The sequence below is a fragment of the Anabrus simplex genome, chromosome 1 (assembly GCF_040414725.1).
Source record: "Anabrus simplex isolate iqAnaSimp1 chromosome 1, ASM4041472v1, whole genome shotgun sequence".
Taxonomy (NCBI): Eukaryota; Metazoa; Arthropoda; class Insecta; order Orthoptera; family Tettigoniidae; genus Anabrus; species Anabrus simplex.
This window is the reverse complement of record NC_090265.1, coordinates 592,579,454-592,602,173: the sequence shown is the minus strand read 5'-3', so window position 1 is coordinate 592,602,173 and position 22,720 is coordinate 592,579,454. Positions and strand designations below refer to the sequence as shown.

The window sequence follows — 22,720 nt, the reverse complement described above, 5'->3', positions numbered from 1 at the left end:
TGGTTTTAATTTCTCTATATGTGTTTGAAAAATGTTTTCATGATACATACACGGTTAGGTTAGGCGACGCCGTTTGAAGAAGAAAACTGAAGTGTTTGCCACAGAAGCCTCTGGAGTGATACCGTTATTTCTCCGCCCAAGACGACGTTATTTTTTTCAGAATTTCATTTGAAAAATCGAGGGTTGTCTCGTATTCACGGCCGAAGAGTAAGTTAATGGATACCACTGGCAATTACCGCGGTAACTACGCTGATTCTTTTCACCCCCGCACAAGCACGCACACACTAAACTCGTTGACAATAAACGGCTGCCTCTTTATTATACATCGCTAGCTGCGGCAACTGCTTGTGCAGTGCCTGTGTGTAACGTCACTGGATCTCGGGATGTAGTGAAGAGAGAGTGATGTTCTATTAGCCTCTACAAAAACGTTTCTCAAATCTACAGAATGGGATCAAAACATGCGAGCCTTCGAATTCTTAGGAAGGCCATTGCTACTCAGTGGCAGAGTTACAGTACAACGCATCTACTATACCTGACGCTTAGTAAAATTTTTATAGACAGCAGGAATATTTTCGTGATGATTAGTTGTATTATAAAGATACATGGAAGCGGTATTGCCGGGAAATTTTCAGCGGGTTCTCGTCGATATTATGATCTCGATTTTAAGTTAATGGTTATTAAACACTCGAATGTGTAGAATAATTGTGCAGCCGCAAGAAAATACGGCATAGGCCTAACTAATGACAATATTTGGCGTTAGCGTGAAGACAAAGATAGCTAAAAATGCGTTCTGTACAAAAAAAAAAATGCATTCAGTGCTGCGCAAGGAGGACACTTCAAAAGATTCGAAGATGAAATTGTGAGGTATGTGCACAATAACCGCAAGGGCGGAATGGCCACACCGCGGTGTGCACAATAAACTTGTTTGTTTACCTTCAACATCCACGATTAGGCCTATAAATCGCTAACTGCTGAAGTTGGCTGAACCTGACAAGCGAGACGTGCGTGTAGCGGTAGCCAGTTATATCTGACGCTGAGTAAAAGCAACAGTTTTTTAGAGAGCAAGAAATTTTCCTGATGGATCGTCGTATTGTAGAGACGCATAGAATAGGTACTGTATTGCCGGCAAATTTTCAACGGATTCTCTTCGGTATTATGATGCCAGTTTTAAGTTAATGGTCATTAAACTTGCAGAAATAAAGACTAATTGTGCAGCCGCAAAAAATACGGCATAACGAAAGCCAACATTCGACGTCTAAAAATGCGTACTGTACACTACAACAAAGGTATTCATATGATTTTACAAAGCACTTCTTGAGCCTGATTTAAATTTTATGAAGGAAAAAGTGGGGGTCGTCTTGAATTCGGAGAAATACTGTACTGTAATTTTCGTAATGAAATTAAATGTACATTTTCACGCAGCATCATATTTCGAAAAATAACAAACAAATGGTAATACTAAATTCCCATGAAGGGAATTAGATATTTTTCCATCAATAGAGCATATCAAAAATCAGATCAAAAATTGGATGTATGGCTTTTCAGGCGTTTGCTCTATTAACCAGCATTTCGTCTTAGGTCTGACACTAGACTCGTCAGAGTGGGATGTGTCAGACCTAAGACGAAATGCTGGTTAATAGAGCAAACGCCTGAAAAGCCATACATCCAATTTTTGATCTGAAATAACAAACAAGTAAGCTGTAGTGTGGATATCATCCACATAAACGCAAGTTTTGAACAAACTGATTGCCGTTTCATACTGCTATTAATGTATACGGAGTGTTTTCCGACTTATATGAAAATCGGATATAGCGACAATCAGCTGTAGCGAGTAAACTTTTCTCGCTATAACAGACTTCTACTGTATTATTGTCAATTCCTAGCATAGGTATGTTGTTTGCTTTTAATCTCAATCCATTCTTTTACAGTTCAATGCTTGTCCAGAAACTTTTGGCTGGCAAGTATGTTGAAAATGAAATACATCCATGAAGTTGGGAATATTTTTCCAAAATTTTACGGAGAAAATTGGGGTGCATCTATTGTGCGGTGGCTTCCATTACATGAATAAATACTATATTGTATCTTTGTTACTGTACGGGTTCCATTTTATATGCTGTTGATTGATTTTGGTGTACTTGTAATTAATGCCGGAACATAGTTGTGGACTTGCCTATCGTTTCATTTGTGATTTCATGTTGCAAGGATGAGAAGCTCTAAATCTAATTGCTAGATCATTTTGTCAGTTGTGAAGGAGAAGGAGGTGATTTGTTGGTAGTAGTGAATGTTTTGAAGTTCCAGTTACATACAGTTGTGGGTTACTTTCAGTCTCTTTAGATTTCATGGAGGGTTAGAGTCTTCAAGGACATGTGGTCATAAAACTTAGTTCCAGAAACAATAACAGAACTGGTCAAAGGCTGGAAATTGTTGAACATGATGATTTGGGTTGCTTTTATTAGTTTGGCTGATGTAGTTTGGCTGATGTTTAATTTTTCCATTTTAGTTATGTAGTTCAAGGTTTATTGCATTGTTTTAATTAGTGTACATTCCATATTTATGATTGTGTTTGTTCCCCCAGTATAAATATCAGTCTGGTACAGAATTCATTGCATTAAATTCCTGTTCAAATATTGTGATTGTTCCAGTGCATGGAATTCTGATTCATCAGAGTCCGAGGATGAAAGAGCTCCTCCACCACGAAGCAAACCTCCTTCTAGGAAAGGAATATCTTCTAAACCTACTCGCCGGAGGACAGAAACTCGAAAAACTTCTCGTAGGAAATATGAAACTTCTGATGAATCCAGCTTTAATAGTGATGATTCTCACAGGTATGGTACATATCTTTATATTGTAATTTTTATTTAATACATAAGATTTGACATATGATGAAATCTCGATGGAATGATCACAATCTCAGTGTTAATATTACTCTGTTAAATTAGTTTATCCAGTCCCTTTAGATATTTCCTCTTGGTACTACGATAACACACAATGTAAAAGAGTCGAAAATACCTTTCTTTGTCATTTGAAGAGCAGATTTGACAGCTGTTGATCTTGCCCATGTTTTAAATATAGACAGACTCACCTTACAGCAGGAAGAATTTAGGATGACTATAATGGAATTTGGTCCAATTGAATAACTACCATTTTAAAACTAAAATTAATATTGCGATATATATCACTCAACTGATCACCTCTGCATTCGAAACAGAATGTGGAAACTACCTTATAATCATGAATACAATCCGTAAATGTTCTTTGTCTAAGATATTGCTTCTGAAAATCTGGTGTACATCATATTCAAGCCCTTCTTATCGTTATCTAATAATTTCATCATCATAATCGTTGAACCCTTCCACCATGTCAGGTAGGGTGGTTGTAAACGAGCCTTCTCCAATGCTGTCTGTCCAAAAAGATTTTGTTCATGACGAATTCTCAGCTCTGTCGTCTGCTCTTCACACATCCCCTCAGTTGGTCTATCCATTTTTTTTTAAATAAAAAAAGGTATATATTGTCTCCCAACTGGTCTTCTGCATGTTAGCCTTCTTCCCAAATAAGCACATTCTATTTTTGTGCTATTCGTTTTTTTATTGTTCAAAAATTTTTAAGTCTGAATGACCTTAGGCTTTCCTCCATAGATCTGGTTAATCCTAGGTTTGTTTGGATCTCTTTGTTCTTTATATGATGAAGTCATGTATTTTGGAGGGCAGTTCTAAGAAACTTCATCTCACAAGCTTGAAGCTTGTTTATATTCTTTGATGTTAGTGTGCATGTTTCCAAGTAATACGTAAGAATGGAAATGAGATATGAGATGTATTGGGTTATTTTTGTTTTTTGAGGAACCTTCCAGTCCAATAGTAAGTTATGCATAAGACTGTAGTACTTTTGGCTCCATCCTGACATTACTGGCCATCATACTTCCTAGATATTTGAATTGGTTTAGTATTTCAGCCTGTCTGTCTTGCAGTTGTAGGTTGCATTCAGAATCCTCGCTGCTAATTTTCATTGCCTCAGTTTTCATTGTGCTCACTTTCATGCCATATTCTTCTTCAAAGTTAATTTTCCACAAATTAAGTTTCCTTTGTACTCCCTCCTCGGTTTTGTTCCATACTGCTACATCATCGACAAACACTAAAGGCTATAGTTCTCCATTTCCTTCTCTGTTTAGGACTTTCAGAATGGTATTTATACTTGCTATGAATAGAAATGAACCGAGTGAATTGGCCGTGCGGTTAGGGTTGCACAGCTTTGAGCTTGCATTCGGGAGATAATGGATTCAAACCCACTAATGGCAGCCCTGAAGATGGTTTCCTGTTTTCACAGCAGGAAAATGCTGGGACTGTACCTTAATTAAAGCCACAGCCGCTTCATTCCCACTCCTAGCCCTTTCCTATCCCATCATCGCCATAAGACCTGTCTGTGTCAGTGCGACGTAAAGCAAGTTGCTACAAAATTGAAGAGGTAAGAGGGCACTTCCTTGTTGTTCTCTGTTGGTTGTGTGTGTCAAATAATTCAGAATATCCTTCTCCAATACGGACACAACTTATGCAGTTGGTATCCAACATTTGAATTTGCTGATATTATACTCAGGTTTTCTAAGTTTCTTGAAGCTCTTTCAGATGACTGATCTAGGGATAAACACAACAAATAGGTCTTTTCCTCTTTCCAGTATCCTCAAGACAAATATAAAATCTGTTGTGCTCCTTCCAGCCCTAAACCCGTGTTGTTCCTCTTCTAAGATAGATTCTTAGAATTGCTTGCACGCTGGCTTCAGCGAACTTAATAGTTTTAAGGCCAAGGGACGAAAGAGTTATACCTCTGTAATTTTTACTTTTTCTCCTATCCCCTTCTTGAAGATTGGAACTATCACCCTTTTTGTCCAATCTTCTAGCACTTGGCTATCATACCATATTGCTCTAAGGATTTTGTACAAACATTGTATCCCATGTATACCAGCGGCTTTAATCATATCAGCTGTAATTTCATGTACTCCGTCTGACTCAGTTTGTGAAGGGCTCGCTCGACTTCTGCCCATGTAATCAGAATGTCTTTATCTGTTGCACTTTTACTTTCCTCCCTGTCACACAGCTTGTCAGATCCATTATTGAACCTCTCAGAATACACGCCAGTCGTGTGCATATCGCCCAGGTGTTGGACATTCCTGCGATTACTTTAAACATAATTGTAAGCGACATGCATAGTTTCCTTTTCATTTTTTGTCCGTTTCGAAGATCTTTTAACAAAATTATAAGAGTTTGTATCACAAGTAGATCTTCAATACGGACAAAAAATGAAATTTATAACCATATCATTGTGTTGAATAGGTGGTATTTAACAAAATTATAAGAATTTGTATCACAAGTAGATCTTCAATACGGACAAAAAATGAAATTTATTACCAATATTATTGTATTGAATAGGTGGTATTTATCAAAATTACAGTATACGAATTTATGTCACAAATGTATAGTTCACGTCGCTAAGAACATTATTCTTTGATATTTTACTGTGTTGGTGTTGTTAAAATGTGTTATTTGGTTAATTATTTCATTAATTATAATTGTAAACACTTGTTTCTTTGTATTCTACATAATTATTTTTACGTTCAAACCTAACATTATGTTTAACAGTGTAATTCTTTTAATTTTTTAGCATGTTTCCTTTTTGTGACATATTTTTCTGTCCCCAACAAAAGTGTCCCAGCCAGTTTTGGCTGTATTATATTTTTTCATCTGAGGGATATGCTGTTGCAAGTTAACCAGTCCATACCAGTCAGAAGTGAATTATGGCAACAAAGAATGTCTTTCAATTGGACAGTCACTGTAGCATATTACTTTTGTGCCTTTTGCAACAGGCAAGTCATATATGGTTCTGATCTAGTGGCTTCAAAATAATTTTAAAACTACCGTAGTTACTAGTGATTAGATCTCCTGGCTTTTGAGGACATGGAAAATAAAACAAATAAAAACTTGTACGTCAGACCCTGCCAACAAAACTTGTCAAAGAAGAAAAGGTATTCCATTTCGTATCATAGTCTTATGTAGCAGTCTGTATTGAGGGGGCTAACTCACGACGCCTGCCTCGTGTATCTGGATGATATAATTATTGTGGGACGCACGTTCAGAGAGCACGTTGAGTACCTGCGGATAGTGTTCAAGAGGTTATGTGGGCTCACCTAAAGTTAAATCCCAGAAAATGCCACCTGTTCCAGAAGGAGGTGCGTTACCTAGGCCCCAACGTGTCATCGGAGGAAGTAGCCACTGATCCGGAGAAGTTAAGACCTGTCAGGTACTGGCTGGCGCTAAAGGACAAGCGAGAACTGAGGAGTTTCCTTGGCCTTTGCACGTACTACCGCAGATTTATAGTTGGCTACACAGACATCTCAAGGCTCCTTACGCGGCTCACCGAAGATAGGAGGCCTTTCCATTGGTCAAATGTGGCTGAGGGTGCCTTCTGGACGTTGAAGGAGCCCCTGTGTACGGCACCCATCTTAGGGTTCCCCATGCCTGGGGAGAAGTTCATCCTAGACACCGACGCCAGCGACGTGGGAATTGGTTGGGGTGCTGTCCCAAGTGCAAGACGGCCAGGAGAAGATGATCGCCTATTTCAGCAAGACGTTGTCAAAAGCTGAGAGAAATTACTGCGTGACGCGTCGAGAATTGGTGGCCATCGTTAAGAGCTTGGAGCACTTCCACAAGTATCTGCGCACTGACCACCATGCATTGACCTGGCTCCTAAGCTTCAGAAACCTAGAAGGACAGACAGCTCGCTGGGTACAATGCCGTAGGAGTACGACTTCACCACCGATCACCGACAAAGAGGGAAGCACTGCAACGCCGACTCTCTATCCAGAATATCGTGCCTTGAAAATTTTGCACATTGCCAGAAAGTGGAGAGAAAGACGAGCATCGCGGACGTCCGGGCCGTGAGGGCCACCACCACTGAAGGATGGGATTGGGATGCCGTCAGGAGGGAGCAGCTGAAGGATGACATCGGGCTGATCTTACGGGAAGTAGAGTCGGGGCAGAGACCGGAATGGAAAGACATTGCTGGACCCAGTCCAACTTATAAGGTGTACTGGGCCCAGCGGTCGTCTCTCTTGGTTAGTCACGGGATACTTACCCGCATGTGGGAATCGATCGACGGAAAGCAGCACATTGCCCGACTGATAATTTCCATAAGAATGAGAAAAGAAATGCTGACTGAGTTGCATGCGGGAACTACTGCCCGCCGCTTGGGAGTGAATAAGACCCTAGATCGTGCCCGACAGCATTGCTACTGGGTGCACCTGACGAACGATGTTGAGAGGATGTACCAGCTGTGTGACACCTGCGCAGCGAGCTGGGGCCCACGTACCAAGAGTAGGGGCCATTGATGTTGCTGGACCATTCCCCGAATCTGACGCGGGGAACCGTTACCTACTCCTGGCCATGGACTGCTTCACAAAGTGGCCAGAGGTCTACGCCTTCCCGAACAATGAAGCAATGATAGTGGTCGACGTTTTGGTCAAGAACTACTTCTGCCGATTCGGTGTCCCGAGGGAGCTTTATAGTGACCAAGGCAGAAGCTTTGAGTCCAGGCTGATGCAAGAGGTTCTGCAGCGCTTAGGAGTGCAGAAGACCTGTACGACGCCTCTCCACCCTCAAGCAGATGGCATGGTAGAGTCTTCTTGATGGCCTATCGAGCGTCCACCCATGAGATGACGGGCATGACACCTGCCAACATGGTCTTAGGAAGGGAGCTTCGCCTGCCAGGCGATCTAATGTTCGGGTTGGCACCAGACCAGCAGCAGCCAGCGACATACCATGTATGGGAGTTGGTCGATCGGCTCAACAACATACATGATTATGCCCAACATCATCTGTAGCCAGCGACCGGATAAAAGCCCGCTACGGCATGTTGGCAAACTTTGCGGGTTTCCAGGAAGGTGATAGTGTGTGGCTGTACTGTCCGGTGCGGACAAATGGGAAGTCACTGAAACTGCAGCCACAATGGGAAGGCCCATATACAATCGTCACCAGGATCAACGATGTTGTCTACCGGATCCAGCGGTCTCCCCGAGGGAAGATGATGGTTTTTCACCTGGATCGCCTGGCACCGTATTGTGGAGCAGCTCGGGACGAGCAGCCTTAAGGAGGGGGGCAGTGTAATGGTTTCCGTGTCCGTCATGTTGGAATCTGAGAGTGTCTGGTGATGTTACCATCTGGTCCGCCTGTTTACTCTTAGACTCTGTGGTTGGAAAAACAGAGAGAAGAAAAAAAAGAACAGTAGAAAGTGTCGTGTGGATGGTAAAAAAAAAAAGTGTCAAGAAAAAAATCTAGAGAAGTGTGTAGTCGGGAATCCTGACTGTGTACGAAGGTGTAAGTAAATTTATTAGCATTAGTTAATAAATTTTAGTATAGAAGCTACCAGTCTAGTGTTAATTTACCTTATTACCCTGCCAACTCATCACAATATGTATACCAGACAATGTTGCAGGAATAATTATAACTTTAAAATATATATAATAACAAAAATTATGGGTATGTTCTTCTTGAAGTCAAATAAATAATAAAGTTTAATTATTCCACCTATTCAATACATAAAAAGATATGTTAATAAAGAATTAAATCTGTAAATAAAACTATAGGGACATGTTTCGCCTTTTAATTAAGGACATCTTCAGCCTAATCTCAAGTCTGAAGGTTAATTAATCAGGTACCTGATTGTAATTAAAATACATATGAATATGAAGATGAATTTGGAAATGTGTTTCAAGTGGTGAGCGAAAAGGTTGACAATAGTTTTGATATTCTTAAAATGAAACCTTAATACTAATATACAAATAGTCGTAAATTTATGAATGTCCTTGTTTAAAAATTGGTAACAAATTGTATACTGGTAGTTTTTTAAGAACGTAAATTTTGTAAAGAGACATTTCCGTTGCTGACTTCAATTGTTAGACTGTTGAAACTCTCATGTGAAGAGATGAAACTGCAGTCTTCTAGAAGCACGAGTGAAGAAGAGTGCTTGATGGTAAGTAGCTGTGTTAAATATGAAGTCTCTTTATTAATGTTGAAATTGGTTGACGTGAAGAAGAGTTGGAGAGAAAAACGTGGAAACATGAGAGTTTCAACAGGCTAACAAATTTTACGCTGACGTTCGAACGGTTTAATACCCGATAAACACCCTCAACCATCAAAAGGCCCCGCTTTACTTGTTTCAACGTAACAATTTATTTCAAACCTCACTTGAAGTCAGCAACGGAAACGTCTCTTTACAAAATTTACTTTCTTAAAAAACTACCAGTATACAATTTTTTACCAATTTTTAAACAAGGATATTCATAAATTTACGACTATTTGTATATTAGACTTTATTAAGGTTTCATTTTAAGAATATCAAAACTATTGTCAACCCTTTCGCTCACCACTTGAAACACATTTCCAACATCATCTTCATATTCATATGTATTTTAATTACAATCAGGTACCTGATTAATTAACTTTCAGATTGAGATTAGGCTGAAGATGCCCTTAATTAAAGGGCGAAACATGTCCCTATAGTTTTATTTACAGATTTAATTCTTTATTAACATCCTCTTTTTATGTATTGAATAGGTGGAATAATTAAACTTTATTATTTATTTGACTTCATTGTACATTTCAATATGGACCAAAATATGAGAATTATAACATGTAATGTTATGTTCTTCTTGTCATATGATATCTTTTAAGTTGAGTTAGGACCTCAGGCAAAGAAGTAAATCTGTAATATCTGATGTAGAACAAGTATTGACTTGCTGGAGGAAGCAGAGGTCAATTTAAAGACAAAGACAATGTTCCAGGAATAATTATAATTATAATAATACATATAATAACAAAAAATTATTTAATCGTGTGGTGATTATATACAATACATGTACTTACTTAATCTGTTTACCCTCCAGGTTTGGCTTTTCTCTCGGACTCAGTGAGGGATCCCACTTCTACCACCTCAAGGGCAGTGTCATTTAGCATGAGACTTTTGGTCGGGGGGTACAACTGGGGAGAATGACCAGTACCTCGCCCAGGCGCCCTCACCCGCAATGCTGAACAGGGCCCTTGTCGATGGGAAGGGATAGACAAAGAAGAGGGAAGGAGGCGGCCGTGGCCTTAAGTTAGGTACCTTCCCGGCATTTGCCTGGAGGAGAAGTGGGAAACCACGGAAAGCCACTTCGATTCTTCGAGGGTGGCTGAGGAGGGAATTGAATTCCCCTCTACTCGGTTGACCTCCCGAGGCTGAGTGGACCCCATTCCAGCCCTCGTACCACTTTTCAAATTTCGTAGCAGAGCCGGAGTTCAAACCTGGGCCTCTAGTGGGGGGGGGGGGGGCAGCGCGAATCACACTAACCACTACACCACACCTTTGTAAAGTAAAATGCCATGTCAGAAAAAATTGTATCTAGTGTATCTATATCCCTGTTTATTCAGTAATATGTTTTGTTGCTTAATACTTTCTTTTTCCTTGTCCCTCGCAGAAACGTCTTAATGACGTTTTACTGTATTCAGTATTTCATTTTCCCATTCTACACGTTCTCTTTCCTTGTCTCCTGCAGAAATGTCTTAATGGAGTTTTACTGTATACACATTTTGTATTATCCTAGTATGTTTATACTTCAATTATTTTATTGTGTTTCAAGTGTTAGTGGGACAAGACATGGGAATAGGAGAGTAGCTGCTGGAGTGAGTTACAAAGAAGCCAGTGATGAGGACAAGACAGGTTCTGAGGACCTCGTGGAAGTTGACTGGAGTGAAGCTGTCCCAGTAGAACCTGATAATTCAGAGACAATTGAAAAAGTTATTGCTCAAAGAGTGGGTAAAAAGGGAGGTAAGTTCAAGGAAGTTGTTTGTACTCAAATATTTTTTGTATTAAATTTTCTGAAGTTCGGTTTCCTAGCTTTGACCCTTTCATGGCTGAGATGATAATATAATTACCCATAACCAGTTCATTTCACCAGTGAAATTTTGAACTGACCATGGTAAACTGATGGGTTTTTTGCCTTTCTGGAATCCTTTCTCCGCAAGAATTTTAATTATTTATTGTTACTGCACTACATCTCATTCATTTAGCATTCATTTAGCATGCTTCCTTAACCTGACATTAATTGGAATCTATTAAAGCCTTGTTCTTCATTGTAGCCTAGCCATAGTCAAAAGTTAATGGGACTTTTCAGTTTATCTGTGTATTAATTAACGTTACAGTTCCATGTTGTTTTTATCATTTACCCTTATCCAGTTGCAATTGGATTGGGGCAGATATGATCATTAATTTTACTCTTTGTCTTTCCACCAGATCTAATCTGTGACCATGTTCCAGTCCAGGCCACATTATCTCATGCTGTTCATACCCATGTTAATTTATTTTAACCTGTGGTTTTTTTTATATTTTATTTTATTTTATTTTATTTTTTTGTGTTACTCTCCCTCTTTCCTTTCATTTCCATAATTAGCTATGGCATACTTTTACTCATACATTTATCGTGTCTAATCCATTTCTCTCTGTTTCTCTCCATTTTTTGTGACAACTTTTCGGTCTTAGTTCCTCACTTTTTCTGTGGTTTGGTATTATACTTCTAAAAAATGTAATTAAGTCAAAATTAAGTTGCCAGTAGAGAACCATAATATTATTATTTCACCTATTGCCGATATATTAATATCTGAGCTCTTTAGGCTTCTCAGTCGTGAAGTTTTACCAAGGTTGTGAACTTTGTGATGGAAAACCCTCTATATTCCCATCCCCTTCTTATCTCTGTAGTCGTAAATCCTCCATTAATTATTTCGTTTTCTTAAAGTCGTCCACAACATTTTGTACATTTGATATCATCCATGCAGAACACTGAGGATGTACTGTATGTTAATATAGGGAATATAGTTTAAGACTTCACAGTTCTCACATACTGCAGGAATCCCTAAGCAAGTGTCATATGGCTTGTGTCAAGTTTGGCTTGTTAAGTGTTGACAGGTGAGACAGCAGATGCTTAGCTCTGTCGAGTTCCCTAGTAATGATTAGATTTTTAATGTGTGTTGTAAGGTTATTATCGCGATGGTTAAGTACACTACAGCGCAGAGAATATTTTTGATTGAGTGTTATTTGCACAAGAAGGTGCCTTTGAAAATTCCATTGACTGTTTCCGGTTCTACAGTACCATCAAAACGTTACGCGCGTCAACTCATTCACAAGTGGCGTAGTACTGGTTCCATAACTAATAAGAACAAACAGCAAAGGAGAACAGCTCTCACACAGGAGAGGTTAGAAGATATATGGGAAAGACTGCAAGTCAGTCCCAATCAGTCGCTTCGAAGAGTAGCTCAGCAAACTGGTATTTCACATTCATCAGCACGTAATGCAACAAAGTTATATTGACGATCTTACCAGACTCATTCAGTCACTCACGTACAGCCTACAGATTTCATTGCAAGAGTAAGCTTTTGCAAGAGGCTATTGAATAGTGTCTGACCCCGCGGTCTAGATGTAGTCGTAGACCCCAGTTCGATCCTTGGTCAGGGAATTTTGCCTGGTCCTAAGAGATGGTTTGCAGTCCACTCAGCCTGTCTGATTACAATTGAGAAGCTATCTGGCGGTGAGATGACGACCCCAGTCTAGAAAACCAAGAATAACGACTGGGAGGATTTGTCACACTGACCATGCATCACATTTTTATCTGCAGTCCTTCAGGCTGAGCAGCGATTGCTTGGTAGGCCAAGGCACATTGGAACTGTAGTGCCATGGGGTTTTTGTTTAATGATTAGTGTCCATGATGGTATCGTGGATCCAAACTTTCTTTTTCATAAATGACGAGACATGGTTTCATTTGAGTGGATATGTCAATTCACAAAACAGTAGGATCTGGGATACAGAGAATCCACACATTTAACAGCCAAGACCTCTGCACAATGTGAAAGTGGGTATACTAGTGCCTGACTAATTATCGGTCATCTATTTTTTCAGGTCACGATTACTTCCGACTGTTACATTCACAGCATTCTCGACCTTTTTTAAATTTTTATTTCTGAACTAACTAAAGAAGAAAGGAAGGTACGGCTATTTAAAGCAGGATGGTGTGACAGCCATTACGGCATGTAGCGCTTTGCGACGGTTGCAGGAAGTGCTCGATAATGACCCCATCATCAGTAAAGGCCTACAATCCCGTTGTTCGCCTGATTTGAGCACATGCAAATTTTATCTATGGGGAACTCTCCAAGGAAATGTTTACAGAAATAATTTTAGAACTGCAGAAGTATTTAAAATTAAAATTAAGGACATTGTGTGTTCCATCAGTGTTTATGAACTGTAGAGTGTGTTTCGAAATCTCATACGACATGAAGCTTGCATCGCAGCTCAAGGACTTTCAACGTCTTCTGTAAATATTTGTGCGTTCAGTTTCATTTACTAGTTTATTTGTTTGCCTTTTAATTAATTAATTAATTAATTTATTTATATATTTATTTATTTGTCTTGAGCATGTATATAGCTGGTGAGTTCAATTTTGTTTGGTTTTAATAGGTGTAATCATTCCGATTCTTTGAGACTACTATGTCCACTCACCATTGCGGGCACTGTGATCGCTATCACCGCTTCTCTGCACTCCTATGCCTCGGTACTCTGCTATGCAGTCTTTAATTATACTCCCGGTACAACCTGGATCACAAGTTCAAATCAATTAGGCATAAAAATTATTACTGTGGTATTCACATGTTGTTGTTGGGGACATCAATCCATGCAATTCTGTCGTGTGTTAACCCCATCTCTACATTATTATTGCATCATACATCTTCTGTAATCTGCTTATATTCATGTTCATGGCAACCACCCCATTTATTAAAATCCTCTATACTTTCATCCCGAATCCAACTAAACAAGCCCTGCTTGTCTCAAAATGTGCCCTATCAGTCATACCCCTTCTTCTCAACTTTTGCAAAATCATTCTTCTCTCTTCGATTTAATTACCATATTTAATTCAATAATTCTCACCATCACTTAATTTATGCAGCCTGATTTTTTTTTTTTTTTTTAAGTTTGAAAATGTTTTTTCTTGCATATTTGATGCTCTTGTTTGCTCAAGCATTTACTGCACATCTCTGTGGATGTTGAGAAATGTAGGTGGCAAATATCAACATTTCTTTTTTGAAATTTGGTATTCCAAATTGCAGCATTCGACTAGTTCGGTGTATAAGTCAGCGCTGACCTAACACAGTTAGGACCATAGTATATTTTGTGTGGGCTCATCGCATGTGTTTTCTGCTCTCGTAACTGTTAGTTATTAAATCCACAATGATCTGGTATGAAAGTAATACTTCATCGGATGAACTCGGCTACAGTGATCAGTTACGCTGAGATTCCTGATAGTAGGGCTTTAGGTCATTAGTTTCCACCAGCTGAATAAAATGTGCAGTACTGGTGGAAATAGGAAAATGTTTCAGGCTACTGACAGATGTCATAAAGTTCTTTGCTGTCCAAAAACTACTTACTACGTTTCCACAAGTAGGAGAATTATTATTATTATTATTATTATTATTATTATTATTATTATTATTATTATTATTATTATTATTATTATTATTATTATTGTTATTATTATTGTTATTGTTATTATTATTATTATTATTATTATTATTATTATTATTATTATTATTATTATTATTATTATTATTATTATTATTATTATTATTATTGCATTTACAAGCATAATGTGTAAAAATATCCAGTTAACATACAAATTAAAATATAGTGGTAATTAAACTAGAATGTCCAGCTTCGACAACCAGTCCACTGCACTTGGTGTCAATTCATGCAGAGTCCGTAAACCGTCCTTAAATGCTGACAGTGGACAGCTCTCAAGAACATGAAGCAATGTCTGCTTCTCAGCACCACACTCACACGCAGCACTTTTACAATATCCCCACTTTTTCATCATATATTGGCACCTGCCATGACCTGTTCTGAAATGGTTCAGTTTTGACCACTCATGTCGAGGAAGATCGAAACCTGGCATTGGGTCTTTAATCAGAAAGGCGTTGGTGGGTGGACATTGTTCCCATCGCTGTCTCCATTCTGATGTTACACGGAATTTTTCATAGGAGTGTAGGTCAGTCCAGAGTGAATTCCTGTATTTTAACCTCATCACAGGTGGATCTCGTAAGGCATTGAGCAAAAGTGAGTTCCTGTGTGCAAAGGTCTTCTTGAGCAACTGTACTTTCGCTGATTTACTCCTCAGATCTGGAAGAGCAATGTGTTCTAAAACGGACAGCCACTGAGTAGGAGTGGACCTCACTGTACCAGTAACAACTCTCATGGTTTCATTGAGCTGTACATCAATCTTGCTCGAATGTACGCTGTTTTCCCACACAGGAGCGCAGCACTCACCAGCCGAGTATACTAGAGAAAGTGAAGCAGTGTGAAGAGTGTTTGCATCTGCACCCCAGTTGCTGCCCGCTAGTTTATGCAGTAGATTTACTCTTGTACTCAGCTTCTTTGACAGATTCGAGCAATGTTGTTTCAACGACAAGGATCGATTCAGTGTGACACCCAGATATTTTGGGAAGAAATTGTGGGAGACTTCCTTCCGTTAAAAAACACATGTAGCTTCCGATTAGTTTCTATGTTATGCAAGTGGAATGCTGTTACTTCCGTTTTACTAGGATTTGGTTGTCCGACTCGTTGGCTGAATGGTCAGCGTTGTAACCTTTTGTTCAGAGGGTTCCGGGTTCGATTCTCGGCCTGGTCGGGGTTTTTAACCTTCATTGGTAATTCCAATGGCTCGGGGGCTGGGTGTTTGTGCTGCCCCAACATCACTGCAACTCACACACCACACATAACACTATCCTCCACCACAACAACATGCAGTTACCTGCACATGGCAGATGCCACCCACCCTCATCGTAGGGCTGCCTTACAAGGGCTGCACCGGGCTAGAAATAGCCACATGAAATTATAGGATTTGGTTGGAGTCTCCATTTGTGAAAATAGTCACACATGGTGGCTAGGTCCTTATCCCCACTGTGTGCCAAATCTGTACTCTGAGTAATAAGGCTAGTACGTCTGCAAACTGTATTTTCTTTGAAGTTGTTCTTGGCAGGTCATGGATGTAAAGATTGAATAGAATGGGAGGTAAAACTGACCCTTGGGGTAAACTATTAGTTAGAGATTTCCACCTGCTTCTTTTACCGTTCAGAAATACAGCAAGTCGACGGTTGGATAACATGTTGTTTAGTAAGCAAGCTAGCTTCTGACAAGGGATGACTTGAACAAACTTGAACCTCTCCTCAGACCGTGTCATAGGCTGATGTAAGGTCGACAAAAGCTGCAGCAGTCTTCAGTCTTTTCTGGAATCCTGCTTCAGTCTCTGTTGTCAGTGTTAACACCTGATCACAACAACTACGATTCTTTCTGAAACCCCTTTGCTCAACTGGGATGACTCTTTCTATTGCTTCCTGAATACTGTTCAGTATCATTCTTTCGAGCATCTTGTATATTACGCTAAGGAGTGAAATTGGTCGATAATGTGAAGCATCAGTTCCTTCCTTTCCTGGTTTCAAGACTGCTATTACTTTGGCTTGTTTTAACAACTTAGGTAATTTACCAGTTCATAGAATTTCATTGAAGAAGTTGACTAGCCATTGTACTGTACCAGGGCCTATGGCCTTCAGAAACTCAGGATAGATTTCATCCAGACCCGCAGCTTTATTTATCTTTATCTTGGATAGAGCCTTGTCCAGTTCTTCAGTACTGAAGTCACAGGAATACTCTGGATGGGATGTCAGCTGTGATCTTCTCGTTCTGAGTTGCTTCTCAACACTCCTTGCGTGTACCTTGTCCATTTTCGCTCTAGAGATTTGTTTCAGTCTGGAGGCAGTGGTGTTGGGATTCATTGGCAAACTTCTGCGTTTCATTGTAGGGTCCCTACCAAGTTTTCTTATGAGGTTCCAGGCTTTACGACTAGAGTGTGTGAAGTCCATCTCTGCTGTAGTTCTTTGCCACTTCTCTCTCCTAGATTTATTTAGAGCCCTTAGCAACTCATCAGCTGTTATTTTACTAGGAGAGTTCTGATATTTGGTGTAGAGCTGATTACACTCTTCTGACCATCCTGGTATATACGTCTTACGATATCCCCGGGGAATGCACTTCCTAGCATTAGCTTTTATGGTGTTGACAAATCTATTGTAATTTTCAGGAACTGGTTGTATCCACTGTACAGTGTTATCAAGCCCTTCTGCAAATTTATCCCACTTTGCTAGTTGAAAATTCCAACGAGGTTGTGGTACTGAAGACACAGGAGGGATCTCAGTGCCATAGTAAATAATAACTGGTCTGTGTTGGCTGTGAGGAAAGGAACTGATGACCTTTCGTTGTACCATGTGTTGATTCTCAGGAGTTGACTGTGACACTATGCACCGGTCAGGAGAATAATCCTTTAGCCATCTGCCAGAATGAAATGTGCCAGGGTGTTTAGCATTGTTGTAGCATGAGTTGTAGGGAGTTTGCTTCAATCCAGTTATTTAGGTTGGACCCGTTGTCATCTTCGAATTCGTATCCCCATGCTGGGCTGTGACTATTGAAATATCCGTCGTACAAAACAGGGTGATCAAAAACTTTTAATGAACGGCTGGACCAACTGACTCCTGGTGGTTTATAGATATTCACAACAGTAATGCCTGAGTTTTCCACTGCCAGGACAGAGATATCTGTTGAGTTGTCTTCATAAACAACTTTAAAATCAGTTAACTGGGATCTGATGTAAGTTACGATCCCATAACGTTCATCATTGATTGCCCCAGTGAGATTGTAACCCCCTATTTTTCCTCTCCTGTAGAGATCTTCACTGTCATTGGTATGTGTTTCCTGTAGTGCTATCAAATCCACGTTGTTCTCCAGCATAAGGGTAGACAGATTCTGACTCTTTGGTAGTGATATGGATTCGATATTTAAGTGACAAATGCCGAGATTGTTACCAAGTCTGATCGACATGTGTTCTGGTTGGTCCTGAAAAGGACTGTTAGTGGACATAGTACTTGCTATCATCTGCTTGTTGCTGTATAGCAGTACCTTCGTGGAAGAATCAGCCGGTGTACCACCGTTGCCCAGGGAACGCCCGAATTCCTTATCTAGCATTCTTCGGGGAGGCTCCTTCCGTGTTCCAAGTAGGAGAAGAACTTATAGAATACATGATATTGTTTATAGAATACATGATATTGTTGCGTAATGATGGTTAGGCCATTTCTAATGACTTGATTTCTCTGGAGATAATTGCAAACAGTTTTAAGAAAACTGGAATCTTGAAAATGTTAGACGGGAGTGAAGATGATTTAAGGTGTTAATGGCAGCGGCAGTTCTTGGAGTAGCAACTACGAATAATATATAAAAGAAAGGACGTTCTTTTTTCTGGTATGCTGTTATATACAGATGTGACAGGTACTTCGGCTAATTTGTATTTTACTTCAGGTAATATTTAGCTCACAATTTGAAGAATATGTTTGTGATAGTCGTTGGCTACATCAAACCAGTGTGTTCATCGTGGCCACTGAGAAGAAAACAGACACATTATTTTGTGCCAGATAACTATAATTTTGTCTTTCTTCTAATTATTGTGTGTATTCATCTTTCGTTCTATGCATATCAGTAATTTTGGCAGCCAGATTGTTTGCCAATATTTTCTAAAAAAAAAAGTACTAAAATTGAGTAAGTATGGTTGTATCTAAACCGACTTTCAGCCTATTATGTCGTGTTATGTACCTTTAATACGTGCTGAAGAGATGTTGAGTACAGAACAAAAATGGCCAACCGGACATCTCTTCAGCACGTATTAACGAACTAATAGGTTGAAAGTCGCTTTCGATTACAATGCAGTCGTGAAAATTCTATATTCACGATAGTATCTTTTAATTTGTGATATGATCTGTCCATTTCACCTTAACTTTTCCCTGTAGCACCATGTTTCTATTCTCTTTCAATCTGGTTTAGTTATTATGTGTTTTACTTCCATACAGTTCCATTTAAGACATCAGACTCGTCTTCCTAATATGCAGTTCTAAAAGTGATAGTAAAAAACTAAGATTACAAGACCAATATTCCAGGAGTTCCATCTGTTATAGAAAAATTAGTAGTGTGCGGTAATTCTAATACGTGCGGTTGGCAACTGTGGAGAGTTTCAGCCACCCACTACCTACAGCGCTCGTAAACACTTGGCGAGTTGTTTGGAAAACTGATCTTGCGAAGAAATCCGTTCAGTTATCTGATTTCTATGGGCGAAACATGTAACCAACCACACCTGAAATTCACTGGGAGCTGGTAGCGGTTTACTTAGGACTGTAATGTCTTGTGAGCATATCACAAAATGCTGTTGAAAGTTTACAACTGGTGGATAAAAAGTCGTATATCTCAAATATTAATATAATATTTATAGATCCACCTGTTCAATACAATACTATGTAATCCACTATTTCATGTGGTTAAAATTTATACATAATCAGCCTATATCAATTTTAAAAATTAATGGATATGGAATCTTTCTAATCTTACAAACTACAGAGTAAAATGTTGGACAATGATTTCATAAAATATTATAGGCCCCTACTATAACGTCTAAAATAACGATATTGCACAGAAAGTATGTTAAAAATCCTGTGAATTAACAGTTTTTGAAGATTAAAATGTGGTTAATCATGAATATTTGAGCACTTAAAACCAAAATGGATCCTCTTCTTATACATGGTTAAGACTGTGACGGCCTTGAGTGAAAGCACAATCATCCAAGGGATATGTTTATTCCATTCCCATAGCATGAGTTCAAGATACAGTAGAATTCCGCTGTAACGAACAGCAGTATAACGAAATTTTCAGAATAACGAATAATTTTTTTGGTCCCTTCCTTTTTCCCTATTTGTCGTATGTTAAAATATTTCATTTTAACGAATTTCGTAGTTTCAGTTTAATGAATTAAAATTGAGCTCTTTTCTTTACCAGTTTGACCATATTTTCTCAAATTAAAACCAAAATTCATCCTGTTTTATGACCAAATTTTTATTGTTAAATTATTTTGTTATTCAGACGATATGATCGCCATTTTCCATATATGCACCGTACGCGATCGAGAAGGCAATCGCTTTTGTGTAACCAATACGTTTCGCCCAGTTCTCACATATGGTATGGAACTTATTTGGGAAAGACTAACGGTCTCCGACCTTCGAACTATTGAAAATGTAAAGGCCAGATTTCTGAAACGAATACTGGGCATCTCCAGGATGTCACATTACGACTTGCGTACGAATTATCCAAAGAAACTTTTTTCCGGGAAGATTTGAAAATAAGAATGCAGCTTTCACATACGCAGCGAGAAGTAGTTCTCCAAGAGAGAAAGAGAAAACAAGCAGAAATCAGCCTGGATTTTTATTCAGCTGATGCTATGATTGACCGCAGCTGGACCGGTCCAAATAATGACGTGAGAAGTGCTTTGAATAGGCTGGCGGTACATGGGTTTCACCATAGTCTATGCCGGCAATCAGACTTTCATGAACCGTCCCTACATTGTGTGATAAACATTGCGATCGCTATCATTTCAGCAAGTGCAACAAGAGAACAAAATCTTCACTAGAATATGCGAAAGATTAATGTATTTTTTTCTTTTAATGCACATTTGTACGCTATTAAATAAATAAATATGCTTCGCCCGTCATCCAATGTAAGACGTCACTGTTAGCTGAGTAGGAGCGCCAAGTTTGCAATCAACCAATGAACGCTACGCTTTGCGCAACCAATAGGCTTGGCCCATCAAACGATGTAAGACGTCACACTATTGGCTGAATAGGATCGCGATGTTTGTAATCCACCAATGAACGCGACGGATGCATTGCATGTTTCTTCTTCGTATTTAATTCTCAAAGCCTATTCAAAGCACTTTTCACGTTTTCTTTGACTTATGTCATTATTTGGACCGGTCTAGCTGCGGTCAATCAGATGAATAAAAATCCAGGCTGATTTCTGCTTGTTTTCTCTTTCTCTCTTGGAGAACTACTACTTCTTGCTGTTAAGGTTATATCATTAACCTTGCAAAGTTCGTGTGCATTTCGTTAAATAAATAAGTGCCGTACATATCATCGCAAATGGATAAGCAGAAGCGACAGCAGTTTTCCTTGAGTGAAAAACGTAAAATACTTGCGGAAGTAGAGAAAGGCGGAAAGAAAGGAGATGTAGCGAAGAAGTATGGCATTAGCCCGTCAACACTTTCTACGTTTTTTAAAACAGAAAAGAAAGATAGAGGAAAACATTGATGCTGATGCCCTAGGTCCACAGCGTAAGAAGATCAGGACAGCCGACTACAAGGAGGTGGACCAAGCCGTCTATACGTGGTTTGTGGAAATGCGGAGTAAAAACATTCCAATAAATGGCCCACTGTTATGTGAGCGTGCGTGATCTTTCGCACGTTCGCTTGCGTCACCTGAGTTTATGGGTAGTGCTGGTTGGCTTCATAGGTTCCAGGAGAGATATGGCATATCCCACAAAATTATAAATGGTGAAGCTAACGATGCCCCGAAGGAAGTTGCGTCTTCATGGCGGCTGGAGACTCTAAAGGATGCTTTGAAAGAATATTCGCCGGCAGACATTTATAATGCAGACGAAACTGCTTTATTTTATAAACTAATGCCGAACAAAACCCTTGATTTTAAGGGAAATAAGTGTTTTGGGGGCAAACGTTCAAAAGAACGTATCACGGCTCTTTTGTGCACCAATTCCACAGGGACGGACAAACTGAAGCCTCTCATAATTGGGAAATTTGGGAAGCCAAGGTGCTTCAAGGGGGTGCAACATCTGCCCTGTGAATACAGGCACAATTCTAAGGCATGGATGACATCTGTGCTATTCAAAGAGTGGTTGTTGGACTTGGAACGTCGGATGAAGGGCGAAAAGAGGAGAATTCTTCTATTATTGGACAATTGCTCTTCTCATAATTGTGTGCCTCGCCATTTGGAGCATGTAAAAGTTTAATTTTTGCCTCCAAATACAACTTCAATTCTGCAGCCGCTGGATCATGGTATAATTCATGCAGTAAAGCGGCATTACCGAGCTCGTGTAGTCCGTCGAATGCTGTGCAACGTTGCCACGAATAGAGCCATTAACATCAATATATTGGAAGCAATGCAGATGTTTAATGCTGCATGGAAATCCCTGAATGCAGACATCATCACAAACTGCTTTAGAAAAGCTGGAGTGGTTTTTACAGAAGACATCGCAGAAAGTTAAGTGTTGGATGATGTGGAAACCGAGGAGAATTGGAAGCGTTTGTGTACAACGTTGGATGTGCCATCTACGGTACGTCTTACCGACTACATCAATGTAGATAGTGATGTAATAGTCCACAAAGAAATCACAAATGAGGAAATTGTGGAGGACATTATGAATGATAGAGATCCATGCGATGAGGAGGAAGAGGAAGACAACCCCCAAAATGATTGTGATCGACAGAGCTTGACTCTTCAGCAGGCAACGAACATGGCACGTAGCCTTCAAGATTTTCTCGTGTCATGAAGTGATGTGCCAGAATCTGTTTTAAATTCATGTGCAGTGGTTGGTGACTATTTGGAACGAGCTTTTGTGTCTGGATCTGTTCAGAAGAAAATCACAACTTTTTCAAAAAATGATGTTCTGGAACAGTGTGTAGACTTGCTGGTACAATGTCAAAATAGATTTTCTGAAAACATCTGTCAGTACT

General features: G+C 39.4%; 1 protein-coding gene across 3 annotated transcripts in view; it reads left to right on the top strand.

Moving 5' to 3' along the window:
- Chd1 (chromodomain-helicase-DNA-binding protein 1) overlaps window positions 1-22,720 on the top strand; it is a 447,987-nt gene that overhangs the window by 113,292 nt on the left and 311,975 nt on the right. For all 3 annotated transcript variants that reach the window (XM_067135606.2, XM_067135608.2, XM_067135605.2), the window contains exons 5-6: window positions 2,643-2,825; window positions 10,658-10,845. In XM_067135606.2, the coding sequence (XP_066991707.2) occupies window positions 2,643-2,825; window positions 10,658-10,845 (371 nt within the window). The remainder of the gene's footprint in view (window positions 1-2,642; window positions 2,826-10,657; window positions 10,846-22,720) is intronic.